General features: G+C 42.7%; 1 protein-coding gene across 3 annotated transcripts in view; it reads left to right on the forward strand.

Annotated features, from left to right (window-relative positions):
* Positions 1–1,634: 1,634 nt before the first annotated feature.
* GAN (gigaxonin) overlaps positions 1,635–21,955 on the forward strand; it is a 37,042-nt gene continuing 16,721 nt past the window's right edge. Inside the window, exons 1-9 of one of the 3 annotated variants that reach the window (XM_085234642.1) lie at positions 1,635–2,227; positions 12,916–13,030; positions 13,869–14,219; positions 15,070–15,287; positions 16,165–16,286; positions 16,755–16,867; positions 17,526–17,675; positions 17,939–18,075; positions 18,723–18,851. In XM_085234642.1, the coding sequence (XP_085090768.1) occupies positions 2,061–2,227; positions 12,916–13,030; positions 13,869–14,219; positions 15,070–15,287; positions 16,165–16,286; positions 16,755–16,867; positions 17,526–17,675; positions 17,939–18,075; positions 18,723–18,851 (1,502 nt within the window). In that variant the 5' untranslated portion in view covers positions 1,635–2,060. Of the gene's footprint in view, positions 2,228–9,966; positions 10,032–10,691; positions 10,941–12,915; positions 13,031–13,868; positions 14,220–15,069; positions 15,288–16,164; positions 16,287–16,754; positions 16,868–17,525; positions 17,676–17,938; positions 18,076–18,722; positions 18,852–21,955 lie in introns of those variants that run through there. The other 2 variants (XM_085234643.1, XM_085234644.1) reach the window with 2 other exon arrangements.

The raw sequence follows: 21,955 nt of genomic DNA on the forward strand, positions 1-21,955 counted from the left end.
AGAAGAAATTGAATTCTGTTTTTGTATGTAACATAGAAGTAGTACTGAAATGGCAGACGGACCTTTGGTGTTGGGAAAGTAGAAAGGCTGCTCCAAAAGCAATGCCTCCTATATTATTATGTTGGCCCACAACATCAGAGGCGGATGCTGGTGGTACGACAGTAGAAGCTGAAGCTTCCCATCAATATTCCATTCCATTTTGTTGCCGTGTGACAGATGGCAGCAGAGGGGCAGTCTGACAGAATTACCTCTGATGTGAAAGTGCGTATGAAGCAAAGGTGTGTTATTGAATTCCTCTGTGCAGAAAAAAATGGCACCAACTGACATTCATCGCTTGTTGAACATTTATGGAGACCAAACAGCGGAAGTGAGCACAGTGAGGTGGTGGGGACAATGACAGAGGATCAACTCTTCTGGTGCAGATTTTTATGAGTGTGGCAGGCTCTTGTTCATCAGTGGCAAAAATGCAATGCTAATGGTGGTGACTATGTTGCAAAATACAATTTCGTAGCTGAGAATTTGCTCTATCAAATAGCGTTATTGTGCTCTTTGCATCTCCTATAGTTTCCATGGAAATAAATAGGAGGTGATACTTTCAGGCTTAACAAAATCTCCACAGATATTTCTGAAATTATAAGAGGGACATCACTCAAAGGTCTAACCATTATTAGAGATCTCATTTTAAGACTTTATCTCCAGAATTCCATCTGAGATTTCATAGTGTTTCATGTTTGGATGACCGTGAGTTTGGATACAGGAGCTACAGGATTCTGGGGAGCAAACTCATACCACAGAGAAGACATAAAAGGGGAATATTCATCATAAAAACAGATCAGACTGGTTATCTACAGACTAAATCCGGATGTGCTAATCTCAGTATTTGATCCAGGTCATCCTGCACCACAGACAATACAGATCAGACCATACAGCTAATCACAAATTTCTGAGACTATTTTTAGTGGTTGCAATAGTGATCTGATGAAACATTTACCACAAGTACAGTGGCATACAGTATAATTTTGAGGCTGACAACAGCAAGAGGGAATGCACGTGTGCTTTGCCAAGTGGCTGCAAGGCTTGTGGGTGTTTTGTTGTGGTAGTACAACACATGGTAGGTAGGTTCATAATTTGCTTTGCTTCTCTGACGTCCTTCACCATGAATGAGGGTCATAAGGGCCGGATTCTTCTTTTGCACAAGATCCAGTCTTAAATTAGCCCCTAAAACTATTGAGGTTCCTGTAATGGCAGAAAAAGAACCCACACTCAGTGGCTGCAAATAAAAATAGTAAAGAGAGATTGCTCCCTCAAAGGAAAAGAACAGCTGAGCAAAAGAATGAAGTTGCTGGGATGGACACAACTCAAAGATGCTGTAAGCAGCCCTCAAGGTGGCACAGGGGGTTTGGTGCATTGTTGTTTTTTATCAGTGAATTTCATGAAATGGAATGAATAACAAAACCATTAATTTGTTTGGAAGTGGGTATTATCTGTTATGCCTTGTCCCAGTGCCCCACATACACAGCAGGAGGAAGAGCTAAAACCAGTAACACAACTGTGTTTTCCACCCTCATAGCCCGTGCAGGAGGCACAGAAACAAACCCATGTTTGTCTTTTCAAATAACCAGGCCACTCAATGACAGCTTTTGCAATAATTCAAACCACTGCTCTCTTAGGTGTGCAATTACCCAACAATGAGCAAAATACACCTTCCACCAGCAGCCCGAGCTCTCCGTGCTCAGCGCTGCGGAGACGTGCGTGGAGCCCTTCTGCACGCTGCCGGTCTGGTTCGAAGCAGAGACATCTGACGTTCCGGATAATTACACCCAAGCCAGAAGTGACCTTCTCACGTTTTAACAGCGCCGCCAGCCCTCCTGCATTGCCGCTCCGCTCCGCGCGGGGGCGCTGCCGGGGCCGGGGCGCGTCGCGTCGCCGCCGCTCCCGCCCCGAGGGGCGGCGCGGAGTGATGACGTCAGCCATGGTGCGAGGCACCGATTGAGGCGGCCGGCGCGGCGCGGCTCGGCACAGCGCGGGGCCTTGCGGGCGGCGGGGCCCGGCCGGGCAGCATGTCGGGACCGAGCGCCGTGTCGGATCCCCAGCACCCGGCGCGGCTGCTGCGGGCCCTCAGCTCCTTCCGAGAGGAGAGCCGCTTCTGCGACGCGCACCTGGTGCTGGAAGGCGAGGAGATCCCGGTGCAGAAGAACATCCTGGCGGCCGCCAGTCCCTACATCAGGTGCGGCGGTGCCGGGCCGTCCCGGGGCGGTTACGTAACGGGGAGCGCGGGGCTGCGGGCCGCCGCTCTGCCTGCCGGCCGCTGCGCATCGGGGCGCGGACAGCGCCGGCCAGTGCGGCTCCGGGCTGCTGCGGCCGGGCCTGTTGGGACGCTGGGTGCGGAACGTCCTGCCTGTCTGCCTGCTTGCCTGCACGCTGGGTTGGCGTGGAGCGCGGGCCGGGCGCTGCCTGCTTGCTGCTGCCACATCGCGCGGGGCGCTCCGCGGCTCTCTTTCTGTATGCTTTGGGGCAGCGCGGTGTTTTGTGGTACGGTCTCAGCGTTTTCAAGCGTGAAAACAAAGTCAAAACAAACGGAGTGTGAAGTTGGTGATTAACTTTTAAATGGATGTTGGTCCAAAGGAGCAGTTCTCCCTGCCTGTAGCGATGAGCAGGCGGGGCTGAGGCCGGGAGTAGCGTGCCATAAAACTCACCGAGATGGAAGAGCAGGAAAAAGAACCCTCAGAACGGACACTGAGGTGCTTCTGTACTCAAGAGTCAGCTGTGGAAGGCTGTATTGAAAGGCAAATCAGAGGCGTGAAGTAAGGGTGAGCAGTCAGTGAAATCCTCTTCAAATGCCTGAATCCTTTTTTGGTTGTTTGTCATTTTATGCCAAATCCAAAATCAAGACAGGAACGCTTGCTTTAAGTGGAAGATGCTGCTGTTCTGCTGTAACAGCAGTACAGACATACACAAAATGTGTGATTTTTGGTTGCACAACCTCTGTAGTTCAAAGATACTATAAACTATTCTATAGAAGGGCACCTTTTCACAGATGTTCATCTCAATGTATTGCATTTTGTTCTTGATCTCTGAAAAATGTGCTGGGATGCACAAGTTAGGTGTCCTGGAGTTAGAGCTGCACTGGCACCAACAAAACCTGCACTCCTTGGAGTTGTGAGTATTTTTGTAACTCGGGATTGCTCAGGCTCGTATCCATGAAAGAACTCATTAGCTATGTGGAAAGTAGGTTACTTGCATTAATATATAAAGATGATGTAGTGTTGGTTATTTTGTTTCTTTTGTTGTTTTTTTTTTTTTTTTTTTTTTGAGCTTACTCATCTTTTCTCATTGGTCTTACAAGATGTGACAATACATGTACCCAATTCTGCAGCACATTAGGAAACATGTTTGCCTTACTTGCCTTTGCAAAACCACATTTTTACCTGTGATGCTCGTCTCTTCTCATCATTGTAGGATCCCTTTCTTACTCCAGCTGTTCTTTATTTTGGGTGGAATAGGGCACCAGTACTGGAGAACTGAGGTTCTGGCTGAAATGAGCATCTCAGTGGCTCTGGTGATAAAATGCAGCTCTAGCCATACCCAAATTTCTGCAAGTCCTATTTATTCTGAGTGTTTTCAGAATGATTGATTTATGTTTCTATATAAAGAGTTACCAGGAGACGCAAGAATTCAATGTCATGTTATTTTAAAGCTAGCTTATTCCAAAGCATGCTATGTTACCAGAGTCTGAAAGTCTCCAACTGCCAATTGATTTGAGTGGCATTTATTCCAATATGTAGCTCCAAAAATCCAATAACTAATTTCAGAAGAACATTTGGAAGAAAAACGAGTGGATGTGTGGAACGTAGCAGTGGAAGTATTAGCTGGCACTGCCTTTCCTGGCTCTATCATTATATATTGTGGCTGTGGGCAAGTTCAGAAACTTCATATGGTTTGCATGAATGCTGAATTTAGGGTGTGAGCAGGAAAATAAGTAGGCATGGATGTTCTGAGGGGGTGGTTGGGTGTGAGCACAGTCTGTGTGCTGAAGGATTTGTGTAGCCACAGAGAGAGGAGCGTTACCTGTTTTTGAGTTTTGCATGGAAGTTATTTGGCTGAGTGGTTATGAGTAGGACACTTATAAATTGCAGTGATGTGGTTTCCCTGTTGTTACTCGGCAGCTTGACTATGCAGGCAGCTCAGAAACGGCAGCTGGGAAGAGGCAGAAAGACGTGAAGACAAAGCAGAGACACATGGAAGTTCTGCTGATGTTGTGGGTCCCATCTACCTTTGTCCGTTTGCTGGCTTCTGCGGGCGCAGGAAAAAGCACCAGCTTCAAGGATGAGCTGTCAGCCTCTGGGCCAGAAAGGCTGCGTTTGGGTGGTAGGTTGAGGTCTTGCCCCAGCTGCTCAGTGCCAGGCTGCTCATAATCCTCTTATGGGCAGCAGGGCCTTGGGTTTGCCATGTAAATTCCTACAGAATGGACGTATTTGTGCAGCTTTATTTCATCCCTTAGCCTGCCCCAGGGCAAATCTTGACATTTAAAAAACAAACCAGAAGTCTTCCTGCATATTTCTAACATCTCATTCCCGTTGCTGAGCCTGAGAAAAGGAGTGATCCTAATGAAGAGTCTGCCATAGGGTGAAGCATGGTTTGGCTCATGGGCACTGCTCTGCTTCCTGGAGAGGTTTGGTTTGAGCCAGGTTAGCACTTGGCTTTCTCTTCTGTAACAAACCAGCCACAGCTCTGCACTACTGCTTTTTTGTTCTATGCTTTTGTCCTGGCAATAGCTGTAACACATTTTTCCCAAGATGGTTTCCTTTGGCTCAGTTTCTTTGATTTGAGAACCCAGAGTAAATTACTCCAGCATAAGAGTGCTTTTGACAGAATAAACTGCTTACACTAGCATGGTATAAGTTGTAGCATTCATCCAGAACCCTTTTATAGGATAGGTTTGGTTAAGTATTCCTGGTATCCTCAGCAGCAGGTTTCTCATCAGAGCAGGTCTGTCGCTGTCTGAGCAGTTTGAGGCTGGCTGAAACTTGCAGCTCTGGGCACCTGGCAGCTCTGTCTGCTCCTCATGTGTCAGGGCACACTGAGAGCAAAGGGGATGTAGGAACTCAAGTTTGTGAATGAACTTTGCACTGTTACGTGGCGATCGTTCTGCTATCTCAATTAAGTGCTGTATTTAACAAATTAGCATTTTTTTTTTTGTTATCTCAGTGTGTCTCCTCTTTGGTTTTCACACATCTGTGTGAACAGATTGTAGATGGGTGTATGTACTCTGTGCTGTTCTTCAACATTTTTCTGACTCGATAACAGACGAGTAACCATACTTGTGTCTTTTTCCAGACATGCATAATATAGCCAAAATAAAAATGAAAGGTGAAGTTCTCGTACTTTACCTGTAGATCTATTTTGATTGGAAGTAACATGACAGCATTTGCACCTTCTGAGCTGTGCTGTTCAGCCTTCTGGCATGCCTAAAACAAGCACACCTTGCGAGACCCTTCTGCAACCCCCAAACCTCCGCAGACTGCAGTGGAGCTGTGCTGTGTCCTCTGTCACCTGGCTCCTTTCCTCTCAGTGCCACTACTGGTCCATTGGAGTTACCAGGAGGCAGCCACTAAAACTTCTTCCTTTGGAGAGCAGCACAAACTGGGTACCAGTGCCACTTGCTCCTGCTGCTCATTTCCTGATCCTTGTTTGTTTTTAACTGGCGTTTATGGGGACTCTTTGTAGTGTTTTAGCATTGTTGAGGACTAAGACAAATAACAGCTGAAGCTGGGTACTACTTTGGTGATAAGGACTGTTTTCTTAAGCTGTGCTTAAGCTGAATTGCTCCTTGCTTCTTGCAGGTTGAAGGCATATGTCTGCCCATCCTTCCCCTTTGTCTGCTCCCCACTGCATGCAGAGTGCTGTTGTAATAAGTGCTTCTACAAGCAGGAGTTTCAAGCCATGCCATAGCAGAGTTTTCTTAGGAGAGATTTGTTTCTGTCGGTCTCCCAGGGATTTCAGAGGCTGCCCTGACAGTGTGAACTCTTGCAGTAAGGTAGGAACAGATTGTGACAGGTTTTCCTCCCAGACTTTTAAGGCTGTTGCAAATTATGCAACACTTCTTTCCAAATGATACTAAAACGTTACCAGTGATGCTTTAGTGGTACCTTAGTTGTAGAGTCTATGCAACTTTGAGGAGCAAGGAATCAAAATTGTGGCTGCATCCAGAAATTCTTTATCTGGTACAGCCCAGAAGTGTCTAAACGTGGATTATGTTTGGGTAAGGAGTTGAAGGGCAGCAGTAATATAGGTATATTAAGAGCTTAGGGTTTAAAAAGGGCTATGCCAGGCTTGAGTGGGGAGTTACTAATTACATTCCTGCTGCAACAAGCCCCTGAAGACAGCCTGGAGGGAGGAAGCAATAAGGTTCCTGCCCAGCTCAATACAGGCAGGCAATGCAGCCGAGCTGTTGCTCCATGACAGACAAAGGGGGAGCATGAAATCAGAGCATCCTGTTTACAGAGGAGATCTTGAGGTGACACTTTGTAATCTCTGTATTGAAGAAGTGCAATTCAAGCACGTGCTTGGTTTGAGGGAGGGGAGCAGGATGCAGCAGTTCAGGATGTCTGGGTCAGTTCCACTCTGCAGGTTGTGTGTCCACCTGTGTTAATTGTTGTTTGCTCAAAGTTTTGTTGTTAACAGGGCTTTTTTATTAACCTTTATTCTTTAAAGTGTACTCTATGTGGAACAGGGCTGTTCTGATGGTGCTGCTGTGCCCGAGGGAAAATCTAGAGCCGAGTTTGAACGCTTCGTTCATTGTGTTCTGTTTGCATTGATCTCAGCTACAAACAGAGAAGGAACTTCTTCCTCATGTGGGCTGACAGATAATGAAATGAGAAGTAACTAATGATCTTAAAGAGTTTTTCTTTGCTCTGTGTAGACCTTTTATGTCACATGTGTACAAATCTTTCCCTCTTGATCCTGCTGTGAGCGCAGTGCCGTGTGTGTTTCCATGCTGAAGTCTCCCCTGTTTATCTCCCAACAGTTCCAAGCAAACAAACAAAATTGCTGCTGTGGACAGCTCTGAAACTACCTGCTGCCTATCAAGGAAATAGCTTTGTAATACCATGTAGTTAGTGGCTGGCTTATGTCCTTAGGCATGTTGCTTTTACATCTCCTGAACAACTGTAAGCCGCCGACTACGACTCTTGCTATTCGTTATGAATGTAGCCCTTTGACTTGCAGACTCTTGGCTCCTTGTGCTGCGAAGTTTATACTTCACTTTCCTTTTTCCTCTTGGCTGTTGTTGCTTTTCATTGTAGCCTTGCAGACTGAGGTTTTCCAGCTTCTGGTGTTCTCCAGAGCTCACGAGGGTAAGAGGGTTAAAAAACCCACCTGAAAAAATCAAATTTTCTCAGCAGGCTCATTGGTGTTTTTCCAGTAAGTTTGCAGTAAGTCACAGATGCGTTTAGTTTATAAGAGACATATTAGGTGGTGTTGTAGTTCATAAAGACTTTATTAGAAGTTTAATGGTGTGAGTGTGGTACTATTCTTGCTCCTCTTTATTTAAAAAAAATTAACACATTTAAACACAGAGTTAATTTAAAAGATTTTTCAACTAAGGTACAGTCCAGTTCTTGGTTTAAAGCTGTAGAAATGCCTTCATTGCTCTTCCAAGGAAGACCTGGCTCCAGGCTGGTTGGTAGAAACTCAGTTCTAGTGTTCAGCTGATGCTGAATGGAAGTCTCATGAGTCATCTGTTCAGTGGGTGGATGTGAGCGTGCACTGGAGCGCCGGAATGGTATGGATGTGACACTGAAGTAGCTGAGGAACAGCCTTGATGAGTGCTGCATGGAGCCTGCTGCCTGCTGAGGAATTGCAGTTAAATATTTCTTCCCACCTTTTAAAATGAACGAATGGCCTATCTAAAACAATTGGCACAGAAATACCACATTTTAGAGGTATTTCTTTTACAGGAAGGTATGTGATAGTCTTCTTCCTGTGAGGAGGTGGTAGCCAGGCCTGCTCTTCTCAGCCACACGACCCGGTGGGGCCTGGCTCTGCGAGGCTCTGGGGTGAGCCCTAAAGCCAAGAGTCCCTGCTTGGAGGCTGTGCTAGAAAGGTGTGTGTTCTGTCTGCTTAGTGCTAACCTGTGTGTTTGTGCAGGACGTGCTGGCTGAGAGGAGACTGCCAATTGAGATTACAGCCTGGCTCTGGGTGAGCTCAGCATAGTCAGATGTTTGGGGTAAACAGGCAGTTCATTGAGGGAAGCCCAACAGCTGTGAACACACCCTGTGCTGCTCCTGAAGGAATTGCTTTTTGTTTTGTTTCACTTTTATAGAGGGAGGGGAAAAAAGCCTTAATCATAGAATCATAGAATCACCAAGGTTGGAAAAGACCTCCAAGACCTAGTCCAACCGTAAGTTAAGTTTTTGCCTGACTGAATTTTTCTCTCTGTTGGAAAGTTCAGGTTATTCCTTATTGTTCCCCTTTAAACCAAAGGAAGCAACTTGTGCAGATTGGGTGGAATATTTTGCCTTGAGACCAGAAGTTGCAGTTACAGATGATTTTAAAAAGAAAGACACAGTGAAGGCATAGCCAAAATGCATTGAGAGCTGGCACCCTTTCCAGGGTGTGGCAAAGACAGTCAGTCTTTTATGTGCACTGCTGAAGGCCAGGGTGCAGCCTCCAGGAGAGCCTCTCATTTGGTTGTAAAGTGCAGTGTTGGAGGAGGACAGTGGGTGGAGTGAACTGCTGCATCAAGTTGTTGTGTGTGACCTATTTAACGGTGTAATTATTAAAGTTCTTTGCATGCAGAAAGATCAGCCTGGATGGAAGGAAAATGTTGCAGATGGAACGCTTCACCCAGAGGGTGGTGAGGCACTGGAACAGGTTGCCCAAGGAGGCTGTGGATACCCCATCCCTGGAGGCATTCAAGGCCAGGATGGATGTGGCTCTGGGCAGCCTGGTCTCCTGGTTGGTGACCTGCACATAGCAGGGGGTTTGAAACTAGATGGTCTTTGAGGTCCTTTTCAACTCAGGCCATTCTATGATAGAAGGGAAGACGTGAGAAAGAATTGGCCAATGTAATGGTGAAGTTAAGCAGGGGTTAAATTTAACCCAGTAAGCTTGTAGTGTGAAGACTCAGCCAGGGTAAGGAAGAGACAAAATGATGTTTGCTGATGTTATGCTTGCATTGAAACCAGAATTTGAAAGTTTTTTCCCTACTGATGAGGAGCAATGATGTACTTAACTTAGCATTTCTGGTGCTCCCTGGTGTCCCTTGGCCATCTCCTTCTGGCCTGGGGTGCAGCTTTGCCAGAAATTTATGTTAGAAATACAGCTCCATTTGAAAATGCCTTCTTGTGAAGGTCACAGCACTAGTGCAGATAAAGGATGTGTCAGCAAAAATGGATTTTATTGTGCCTTGATTTGGAAGGATAGCCTTGTTACCTTAGTGCTGAAATAGAGTAGTGTTCATTGGCAGAGGCTGTGCAGTGTAGGCTGGCCCTTGTGGTTAATCTGGAGCTAAATCAGTAATCTGGAAAGGCAGCTTCTTTCAAAAAGAAGAGCATTTCCTTCTTTCCTTCTAGGTTCTGGCTTCTCACAGCTGTGTAAGCAGCTCTGCAGAGCTGCATTGTGATGTCCAAGTAGGCAAAAGTTTTGTTTTGTTTTAACCTCTGATCTTCTCTTATTGCAAAACACCAAAACCAAAGCAACTAGCTTTGTTTCCCAATTTCTGATTGTTCTTCACTACAAATATCTTAAATCTACTCAAGTAACTACAGTCCGGAGCATTCTCTTTGGAGGCTGCATTGCTCTCATTTATCTTGCTCGTGTTATTGCTCACATCTCAAGAAGAGATGTTGGGATGTTTTTCCTTACAGTGCGTTATGCAGTGACATCTGAGATGACTCATTAGGATTGTGCTCCTTAAGTGATGTGGAAGAGCAGATTCTAAATTTGTCTATGACAGCCACACTACATCAAGCACAGCACAGTAGCGCTTGTTTGCATGCATGGAGTCCAACTGTTCAAAACTGAATTAGGTGAGAAAATAAGATTAAGAAATTCCCTTGCTTTGTTTTCCCCCAGCTCTGTATGCATCTGGGCTGTGCTCTGTGCTGTGAGGTTTTATTTCCTTCCAAATCTGGATGGTCTGGTCTTTCATCTGAGCTGAGGAAGACTGAGGCAGTTATTTATGCAATGGTTTGGCAAATTAGAGTGCTTTTAAAGTCATCAGAAATGTTGTCCTTAGTAGGAAGATCTCACATGCATACATTAGAAGCAGCCGTAGTGCGTCGCTGTTTGTTGTTGGTTTCCAGATCTCATCCATGCAGATCATAGGAAGAATGAATCACTATGGAAAAGAGCATGCTGGCAGGGAAAGCAAACATCCTTCCTGGCATATTGACAGACTGGAAACCTTTTCTCAAGCATGGTTTGGAACTTTTCTTCTAGATTGAAGTTTAATGGAGAAAACTGGGGTTATATGTTTCTTGTGTTGCTGTCTGCTCTCTACCTGAGCTGGGAACAAACGTGTTTGGAAACTTCCCAGTTCTGAGAGCTGGATGTGCTGTGATCAGGATACCCGAGCTCTGTTTTTGCTGGTGAGGAATGGGTGCAGATGGTGCAAGAGGAGGCATGTCCCCATTCCTTCTCTTACATACATCCTTCTCATACATACCCCGTTAATTTCTCCTCTTCCAGGTTTCTCTGAACTGCTACACTCAGTTTTCTATCTTAGCCTTTTCCAGCCCTAAGCCCTGCTATAAGCCATCCAGCTGCTGTTTGGGAGTAGTTCTTACGTCATGGCTCAGATACCTTTGTGCCAAAACCGAGAGCCTAGCAGTTCATTAGCTAGCAAATTAAGGCTCTGAGACAGATGGATAACTGCTCCTAACATCTGAGAAACAGCAAAGTGTCGTCTGAAACTGAGTGGGACGCATTTGCATACTGTGAGTGTTTGTCTGCATACAAGAGTCTGTAACTGTGCAGCTTCTCCATGTGCTCTCAAGTTTATTTTCTCTGCTCTGTTTGTTTTGGGCATCTGCGATTGGTTTGTTTCTTTTCAGGTTAACAACTGTTGTGCCCTGAAGAAGTACACAGGAAATAGAACACAGAGCCTGATAAGACCCCAAAGCTCTGGGCAATGCTTCCTTGTTACTAGGAGGTGTCAGTGTAAAGTCCGTGCAATGAGGTGATTTAGCTTGGGTGGAGACTGGTGATGCTGAGATGAAAGTTAGTGATAAGCAGTGCTAGTCCTTTCCCTAATCTCCCCATTAGTGCTGCTATGCAATGTGTTTATTATGTGCTTGCACTCAGTTGAAAACCCACAGTGCATTGGCTGCCCTGGTTTGGTGTGGTTCCGTAGCTGTTACCCATAGGAGCTTGGTGTGGAATGGATCCCTTCTGGCTGCTGTACCTGGTAAGAAGCCAGACATAGCAAATGTAGATCTGTTTGGTGTTAATGAACAAAAATGCCATTTCATCCCAGGAAATAAGGTATAGCTTTCGTTATCAAACAAGAAACCCCGAACTTAAGTGTAACCAACATACATAAAATAGAGGTAATTTGGATAGACTTGAAAATCTGTGTATAGAAACCTAACCCTGGAAATGGGAATGGATGTTGGTGTGTGTGCATGTGCTCTTTCCTTCATTTGGAGCTTGTAGGTGTGGGAAATGCCTTTTTCCCATGGGCAGGATGGGGTGGGTTGGGATACAAATTGCAAAAATTACTTGAGCCCTACATTTGCTATGGAAGTTTTTAGCTGGCAGTTCACAGATCAGTGTCTGTTCTTTCAACATGATTGGGAGTCATGTGGGCCATTTACAGAAGGTGTTTAATTTTCCTAATCTCATTCCAAGAGTTAGGAAATAAGCAATTTGCTCATCCAAATGATGTTGTTGTTCTGTTACTTGTGCTAGGTGCTACACAAACACAGAGCAAAGCAGCTCAGTGTCAGTGCTGTTGCAGTGATGTGCATGAATTGGAGCAGTGATTTCTGACTGTTTTGCTCACAGCTTAGAAGAGCGATGTGAAAACAAGGCAGCAGATATGGTTGAGGGCTGAAACTGCTATCTTTATTTGCACTTCAGAATAACTATTTATAGACTCAGATTTTATTTGATGTGAGTTGTATGTTTTGAGAAAATGATTTATTCTGAGTGTGAGTGAAGCAGCATCTAGCCCTTAACTAGGTCGTATCTGCTTAGTGTGAGTGTGGATAACAGAAGACAGTGACATTGTAAGGAGTTTTCCAGTTTTCCTCTATTCTATTCAAAAACACATCCAAACTTCCTGGGATTTTTAAAGAAACTGCTCACCAATAATGTGTCTGCTGACATAGATGAATATTTACAGCTTGACTGAGCAGAACATGGCCTGTTTCCTGGAACTGTGAGCACACGGTGCAGCTAGAGCCAGTCGTAATGTTGAGCTGATAACATCATAAACCAGACAGAATGGTCGTGTTGTGCTGCCAGTGTACATTTGGTCACCTGTGCTCATTCCAGTGTGTTTTTTTTTGGGAAAGCAATGCGGGCTGTTTGTTAGTTTGTTTCACCTTTACCAAAGCAAATTCTTTTTTCATCTTTCAGCAGAATTGCCCTTCTGTTTGAAGTTTTGAGTGATGTTTGTGAATCCTTGGGATGAATGAACCAGGAGAAAATTGCTTTGGCTCTCCAATGCCATAAGTAGTTTCCAAGGCTAGCCTGCTTGTTCTATCTGCACGTGTGATAAGCAGTACCAGAGAGCATGCAGATAGTCTCTTCTTGCCAATTTTCAGATTATATTGTAAGGTTTTACTATTTCTGTTTTAGCAAATGTAATTTACAGCTTACCTGCTGTCATCTTTCTTTGGAAAGAAATGCTGTGCCCAGCTCGTGAGTGCTTCTTATTTATTGATTCATCTTCCCTTCTTCTCTTAGGACGAAGTTGAATTATAATCCTCCAAAGGATGATGGCTCAACATACAAGATTGAACTTGAAGGGATATCTGTTGATATCATGAAAGAGATACTAGATTACATCTTCAGTGGACAGGTATGGTATTAAAAAGAACTAGGTGGAAATTGAATTGTTTGACAAAATAATCTGGGTTTTAACAGTACTATACTGAAAGACAAATCCATCGGGAAGCACACTTTAAAGATTAATGATGAAGCAACTGCAGAGTGGTACATCTCACATAGGCTCTGCCCATGAAATAGGGGCAGCAAGTTCTGCAAGGAGTTCTTTCTTGTCACACCATGGAGGAGGACTCTGAAAAATTCCATTTTGAGTACTTGTATTAAACTGTTCATTGTTTAGTAACCTGCTTTAAAACGGACCACTACCAGAAAAGAAAACTGGATTGACAGCAATGGAGGCTGAGACCACATCGCTGATCCCATGTATCAAAGTACTGCAGGCATTCTCATGTCCGGTTCTCCTGCCATGTGCCCATTGTGTCTTTCTTCCAGTAGCTTTAGCAGGAATCAATGTGTGCAGTTCATTCAGAACCAGAGTGTGACTGCTGAACTGCTTAAGCTTTAGGCAAAAGCAAAGAAGCAGATATGTCTTGAGATTCTTTTCTGGACATTCACTTTTTTAAAGACTATTAATTTATTGCAGAAAAATTCATTACAGGTTCTCAGATGAGAGTAGCAATTTCATGGTTCCCTAGGGTGCAAAATCCTGCAGTGACACTTTCTATCAAGTCAGTCCCTTCCCATTCCTTGATTAATTTATATATGTGTAGTAGTCGTATTGATTTCTCATAATTTTTGCAATGCTGTTAATATTCCATTTCCCCAGCCACTGAGAATGATTGTAGTGAATATGGACATGTCATGAAGCAAATGGGTGATAGTAGCGATAACTTCTAAATTAATTCTTGCAGATCAGGCTAAATGAAGAAACTATCCAAGATGTGGTACAGGCAGCTGATCTCCTGCTGCTTACAGACTTAAAAACTCTCTGCTGTGAGTTTTTAGAAGGTTGCATAGCTGCTGAGAACTGTATTGGTATTCGGGACTTTGCACTGCACTATTGTTTGCATCATGTTCACTACCTTGCCTCAGAGTATCTGGAAACTCATTTTCGAGATGTCAGCAGCACAGAGGAATTCTTGGAACTGACTCCTCAAAAACTGAAAGAAGTGCTGTCGATGGAAAAGCTCAATGTTGGAAATGAAAGATACGTCTTTGAAGCAGTGATTAGGTGGATTTCTCATGATTCAGAATCGAGAAAGGTCAGGATACTAAAAGGTTTATTTTTTGAATGTGACTTAAATCAGTATGCTTATTCTAATGGGTGGGAATTTCAGATAGAATTGTAGAGTCATTTAGGTTGGGGAAAAAAGCTCATGTGATCACTGAGTTCAGCCATCATGTAACACTGTCAGGTCTACCACTTCAACCATGCCCCCCAGCTTGATGTCCACGTGACCCTGAAATACCTCCAGGGTTGGGAATGCCACCACCTCCTGGGGCAGCCCGCTCCAATGCCTAACCACTCCTTTCATAAGAAATTCCTCCTAACATCCAATCTGAACCTCCCTTTGCACAACCTCAGGTAGTTTCCTCGTGTCCTGTCACTTGACTCCTTTTTGCTGCAACCTCCTTCCAGGTAGTTGTAGAGAGCAACGAGTTCTCCCTTCAGCCTCTTCTTCTCAATACTAAACAATCCCTGCTCTCTCAGCTGCTCCTTGTAGGTCTTGTTTTCCAGGAATGTTATTTTCAGGGCTAATCTGACTTTTATAGAGTTAAATTTTGCCAGAAATGCAGACTGTGTGATTGTAGTAAAAGGGTGAAAGAAAGCTGCGTTGATGATATATTATTTCATGTCTTTATTATTTAATAGGCATTAAGAAGAAAAAAGAAACCCTTTGACACTTAATGATATAATGTTGATCTCAGAGAGAGAAAGCAAGTAGCACATTTGCAGTGAAACTTCAAAGAATTCTTAATAACATTGCAGTAGATCTTGTTACTACTTCCAAATATCAGAAATACTCTTTAAAGCTTTTGTTAATCTGTGTGTGAATGCCTTAATGTCATTCCACGGAGTCTGGGGAATGTTGAGTTGGTCTCTCTCTCTAGGTTCACATGAAGGATGTCATGTCAGCAGTGTGGGTTTCAGGCTTAGATGCGGCGTATTTACGTGAGCAGATGATGAGCGAACCACTGGTACGGGAGATTGTTAAAGAATGCAACAACATCCCACTCACACCACCTCAGCAGGGAGAGGCCATGCTGGCCTCCTTCAAGCCCCGTGGCTACTCAGAGTGCATCGTGACTGTCGGTGGAGAAGAAAGAGTGTAAGTATTGAGTGGCACTGCAGGTTGATAGGAATGGTCAAATAGAAGCATCCTGGTGGAGCATCTGAGAACGCAGCGTGGAATCAGTAATCGGTATTTGCACCTCAGAGTGCTTGCTACCCTATCATTTGAACTTGGTTTGGAGTTGTTCAGCCACGCCTAAGATATTTTTTGAGTGGTTCAGCAATAAGTAGTTGTTTTGTGATAATCCTCTGACTTAGAGTAGGATGTGTTGTTTGTTTGGTATCGGTATGTGTTGGCTGCGTTGTTGGTGTTTGCTATTTTATTTGTTTGTTTCTTACTCAATAGATTGTACTCAAAACAAGCACAGAACTTTGGAGAAACACTTTTCTAATCATCTTAAAAAGCATCTATAGTAACCTGAAAGATAATGAGCGTATACTTGTTTCATTTTTGACAGCTGTGGTTCCAAAGTAAAGTCATTATTGGTGCATCTGAGATGCCAGGTGAAAACTGGTGTGTCACAGAATAATCCCTTTCTGTGCCTGAGCAGTTCTGCAGTAGGATTTGTGCAGTTTTAGTACTTGCAGCACTCTAAAAGATAGCTCATTATTACAAATATTCAAGTAACATTTTGCTCATCAGTTTGTAGGTCACTTTGCTGAGAGGTTATTGATAATCTCTTTCAGTTCTTTTGTTCAAACTTCCTCCTAAAAATAATGCAGGGAAATAAATATGAATGAGGAGGACCTGCTTTTTTGTGTCTCCAGTGTGTAGAAAACTAATCTTACCTTATCAGGGAAATGCTGCACTTTATGAATGTATGTTGTGCACAACATAGCTTTAGACACAAGTAGTTAATGGTGAACTTGTAAAACTGTGTTTTGGTTTTGTTTGTTCCCCACCTTGTGTTCAGATCCCGGAAACCAACCTCAGTGATGCGGTGTATGTGTCCTCTTTATGATCCCAATAGACAGCTCTGGATTGAACTTGCTCCTATGAGTATTCCAAGGATCAATCATGGAGTGTTGTCAGCAGGTAAAGGGGAATTCTGTTTTTGTAAAGGCAGCGTTATGGAAACTTACCAGTGCCTCAGAATATGAGATACAGTTTATATATGGTTTTTCTTTAAGATTACTTTGCACTGGGCTTATTTCATGCTTCCCCTTTGTCTGCCCAAAACATCACTTTATTCTGTGAAAATCCCTGCCATATGAGTGTCTTATGGTCACCATTCTCACAGTATCTGTTGGAATCTGCTCATCTGTTTTTCCAGGAGAACTTTGTGTTTTAAGTGGATTCTAGTTGCTGCATCACAGAATGTGTTGAAGAGTATCTGCAGTGGTAGGCTTCAGTGGGTGTAACTTTACTTCTTCCAGTCCAGAGTGTGACCTGTGACTGGTCTGAAACTCTTAGCAACGTGTAGGATACAGTTCACCAGTCTTGTGTACGCTGAGCAAGGCAACAAGTCCTGTTTTTAAGATCATATTGCTTTTTGTTTTACAGAAGGATTTTTATTTGTGCTCGGTGGTCAGGATGAAAACAAGGGAACGCTGAGCTCTGGAGAGAAATACGATCCAGACACCAATTCCTGGAGTTCTTTGCCACCGATGAATGAGGCAAGATCATTGTTTAACTGTTGGAGTTGATTTTTTTTTTCCTACTTTGGCAAAACATTCAGTTACTTCTGCAGAATTATTTTCTGAATCTCTGATCATTTGCATCTTATACATTCAGACATTCAGAATCATGCTAGGGATTGCTTTCTGATTATTATTATTATTATTATTATTATATGCTTATTATTATTGTTGTTACCTGTAGCCTGCTAATGGCTGCAGGAGTGGCAAACACAAACTATTATTGAACTTCAGGAATTCCTTGCTGTCAAGGGCCTGTACTTGAGCTCAAAGGAAATCCACATTTGTAGTTGTGATGCATTGTGAGAGCAGAAACTTGAAAAGCAACAGCTTTGTTTTAGAGACCACTGCTGTGCAAACTGAAATATGGCCAAGCTCTGTTATTAGATTTCTGCAGTGTCACTTTTGCTACTCTTTTTTTTTCTTTGAATACCCTTTATATTCTTTAATTGGAGAATATAATAATCTTATTTGTGAGATTCAGACTTCACTGTATTTAAAAAAAAAAAAAAATAGAAAAACCACTGTAGTAATTGATACCAGTATCACCTGGCTGAGAGACATGAGAGAAGATTGCATTGGTTGTTCATAGTTAGCAGTTATGTTTTACAGTGCTAACCTCATTGATATTCCTTAGGCACGACATAATTTCGGTGTGGTGGAGATTGATGGAATTCTGTATATTCTGGGAGGTGAGGATGGTGAAAGGGAACTAATCTCTATGGAGAGTTATGATATTTATAACCGTACCTGGACCAAGCAGCCAGACTTGACTATGGTTAGAAAGGTAAGAACTACATTGTATGTTATCACCTTCCTTGCTGTTAAACAGTTGCAACCATCCTGTGTATCATAAGGCTTTGTTTCAACTAGAAACTAACAAGTAGCATGGAAATGAGAGCACATTCCTTGTTTATGTATGTATTAGAACCATGACTGAAAACGTTTATGCACAATACATGTTCGTGTACATAAGTGTGTGTATAGTTAATTTTGAGCTCTTGATATAATCATTTGTGTGTAATCTTATGTGTACCTTTCTTTTTTGAGATTGGCTGCTATGCAGCTATGAAGAAGAAAATCTATGCAATGGGTGGAGGCTCCTATGGAAAGCTCTTTGAGTCTGTTGAGTGTTACGATCCCAGGACTCAACAGTGGACAGCCATCTGTCCTCTGAAAGAGAGAAGGTGAGTAAAGATGGAGCTTGGGGGGGAAAGGGATGGTTAGATTGCTGGAGTGTATTCAGTCAGAACCCCCCAAAATAGTCACTAAAGCACCATTATTATTTCTGTTAGTTTTTAAATAAAGGAAGAGTTGACTGATGATGTCATCAGTGCTGTATCAGTGTGTGTTTGATAACATGTATGGCCTTTTTAACACTGAAATGCTGATGCTCTAATGAGTGAAAGTTGCCTTTATTCTTGGGGTAAATCCTTATATATTGCTGTTAGAAATCACTGTGGATTTTACTGTCTTCCTGATCATGGTGGCCTGTAATTGTAATGCCAAGATGTGGCTGAGCAAAGAGAAATATCCAACCAATCAAAATGTTTCTGTAGAGATATGCTTAGCATATTACAAGCAATACTATCCTGAGGCAAAATGAAGAGTAGAAGTTATAGTTCAGTTGGAACTTCAAAGTTTTCTCTAGAGATAAATACATTATGTAATGGTAAATGTATATACATCTATTTTTCATCAATACATGTTATATCTAAAAATGCATGTAAAAAATGAAAAAGTTCAAAAGGATGGAATGTTTTAGTATATCTTCTGATTGTGTGTTTTTTGTTCTTTTTTTTTTTTTTTTTCCTCTTTCTTATTGGATTCTCAGGTTTGGGGCAGTGGCCTGTGGAGTTGCCTCTGAGCTTTATGTGTTTGGTGGGGTCAGGAGTCGTGATGACAGCCAAGCCAGTGAGATGGTGACATGTAAATCTGAATTTTATCATGATGAATTTAAAAGGTAACTACTTACAGCTATAAACCTAGGGAATACATACAAATCAACAGTCACAGTTGGCTTTTGAAACGGTGTAGATTCTTGTCATAGAAAAGATGCTGTGGGTGCTGTTCAGTCCACAGTTACCTCCACCACTTTGTGTGGCTAATCTCCTCTTGTTTGTTTTGAATCTGCTTCTGACAACTTCATTTGTTATCTCTCGACTCTTGTTTTAGAATCTGCTTCACTGCATGTAGTAACTGTTTAAAACATAGCTTATGTTAGATTGAATGTTATGAATAGTTTACCTTATGCTCCAGGTATAACTGGGAAACTTTTGTACCTCCAGTGTTTTCTTTTTGCATTTAACTATAAATGGGATTTCTTTGTTCTGTGTTGTTTTTTTTTTTTTAATCAACCAAATTGAAATAAGACTCTGCTTATTCAAGATTCAGATATCTCAAAGAGAGTTGACTGTGGTGGAGATTACTAAATCTGTTACAAGATCGCATCTTAGGATGTGTCCTGTATAAAAGCATATAAAAATCATATAGCAGTGGGGAATTTGTTATATAATTTTATGCCAAGGTGCAGATGTAAAGAGACTTGAATCTGTGTATGAAATTGACTTTTTGTTGTTCTAAGTGATGTCCAAATGCACTTCAAGGTGGTTATGGGAAGCACACAGATAAGAAGAGTTGCTGCTGATTCTCCCTGGTGTTTTCTGTTCCTTTGGGGGCATGGGGAAATGTTAAAAGTGAATAAGCCTGAGGGCAGGAGAGTTTGCAGAAGAAAAATTCTGGAAATAAATGCTGTCCAACAAACTGCCTCCTGCTCTTAGTTGATTTGATGGAAATGTTTCCAGACTGATGCTATTCTTCAGGTGCTCTGTGGCTCACAATTCCTTACCAGTGACTGTAAACCTGTTTCACTGGTTGGTGGAGTTTGAGCACAGGTGAGTTGGTGCCACCTGCTGTCTGCAGCACAGGTACCTGCCAGGCAGCATTTCTAATGCCTGCATTTTTACTTTTGCTTAGTGGCATCCTAGGGAGTTACAGGATTCAAGTAAAGGTATAATACAGTTCCAGTCACTTCAGCTCTTGATCTTGCATCCCTTCTGTCATGTGAGTGCCACAAGGGCTGTGCTGGCACAAGGTGAGGTAGCAGTAGTCTGACTGTCCTGCTGCAGCTGGAGGCACTTGTAGGGAGCTGCTCAGGTGGTCTCTTTGTCCTTCTGCCTTGCCAGTGCGTGTCATTTGTTTTGGAAATTTGTCTTAATGTGAACTTGAGTTGGAGCTCCAGGCATCTCCCAGGTGACCAGGACAGTAAGCACTGGCAGTAAGCACCTTGCAGTGAGCACTTCTCTGCTCTCTGGTTTTGGGAGAACCCGTTGTCACCGTCTGGAGCAAGAAGTGATGTTACTTACCAGAAGAGGGTGCTGTGATACCATGGTCTGTTACAGCATCAGCCATCAGGGACTGGTAGTTATGTCCAGATCCAGACACAGTTACACTTTGCAGGGTAAGTGCCATCTGTCAGAGGCAAGGCAGGGCTTGAGGAGCCTGAGCTGGGCCTGCTTAGGGACAGTTCCTTCTTTTCCTTAGTGCATAGTTAATGTGATACATACAGAGACTGATTCGTTGTCTTAATGTTTTGCAGTTATTACAGCTTATTAATTTATTATTGAAAAGCACGTATTTCTGCAGTAATAGTTTCTAAAACAAATAATGGTAATCAGTCTCCTTTAAACCAGCAACATCAAGGAGTCAGGAGGAGGGAAATGGGCACTTCTGAACTGCCAAGAGCTTATTCATTTTCTAGTCACAATGAAGAAATAATACTGGAACTATCTAATTAAACCTGAAATACTGCATTGACTGTGATGACATTGACAAAAATCTAAAAGCATTAGGATAAAAGGGAAGATTTGTGGAAAGGAGGTATACGTTTGCAAGACTGTTTAGTGACAGTGAGGCAAAAGCACAGCATGTAAATTCCAGCTGTGTATCCAGAAGGGTTCTATAGCCAAAATTCATAAGGACTTTTCAGTAGTTGCATGTTATCTCATTCTTCCTAATGAACCACAGAGTTTTCTGGGTTTAATTAACTTCAGAACTCCATCACGTTTGCTTTCTTTCTGAGTGTAAAGCACTTCTGGTTCTGAGTTCAGCCCTCAGATTTTACTGGTTCGCAGCTATGGCACGTCTCATTTATGTGTCATAGCTCTTATTACCTGTGAACAGAGGATGTAGCATCATCCTAGGAATCCTAGAGTCCGTAAGGATCTGAGTTACAAGTTTTGTTTAGTGTATATGAATAAGCATATGCAATTACATCAGTGTGTAAATCTGCTTTGGATTGGGTAAAAAGGCTGAGGCTTAGCTTTATTCTGATGGTAACTGAGTCTAAAATAATTCACAGTGCATAGTCTTTCAGAATTGTAGTTCTTAAGTACAATACAGACTCCTCTAAGGACTGGGAATATGCAGAGTTCTTCACCCTAGGGGAAAAAAAAAAAAAACAACATTGAGTCCTGCTACAGTATGCTACATAAACAAGTAGTGAGATGAATGAAGTGAGATGGAATACTAACATAAGCATGAAATATAAACAGAGTATTGTAGTAATTTATATTGTATTTGAAAAATTTCTGTAACTGAAATGTTTCAGTTAATAAATATTTTGTCAGCTTGTCTTTAGACTTACGTGAGTGAGTATAGGCAAGTAGAATACAACTGGAGTGCAGCTTTCTTGAGGCTGGAGATGCAGATTTTAAAGGCGATGGGTTGAGCTTTGTGTGCATGCATCCTCTTTTAAAATACTACTCAAGAATTGATTTTTAAAAATGTGAAAGTGGGAGATGTGCAATGTGTGCCAGAGCTGTTGGTGTGCCCTGTCCTTGGCTATAGCCATGGGTGGGCTATCAGTGGAGAATGGTTTTCTAAAGCATTTTTGTTTTCCTTAGCTCCTCATTCGAAGAACTATCAAAGTTTGCTGCTCTGTCAGGGAGTAATGGTGAGGGGTGCTTGCTCTGAAACAAGTCACTTAACATCTGCTCTGAACAGTCAATTAACAACTACTTAAAATATTTATTTTGCTGATGGGACATCATGGAAATAGGATATTTT

The sequence above is a fragment of the Meleagris gallopavo genome, chromosome 13 (assembly GCF_905368555.1).
Source record: "Meleagris gallopavo chromosome 13, MGAL_WU_HG_1.1, whole genome shotgun sequence".
In the NCBI taxonomy this organism is placed as follows: domain Eukaryota; kingdom Metazoa; phylum Chordata; class Aves; order Galliformes; family Phasianidae; genus Meleagris; species Meleagris gallopavo.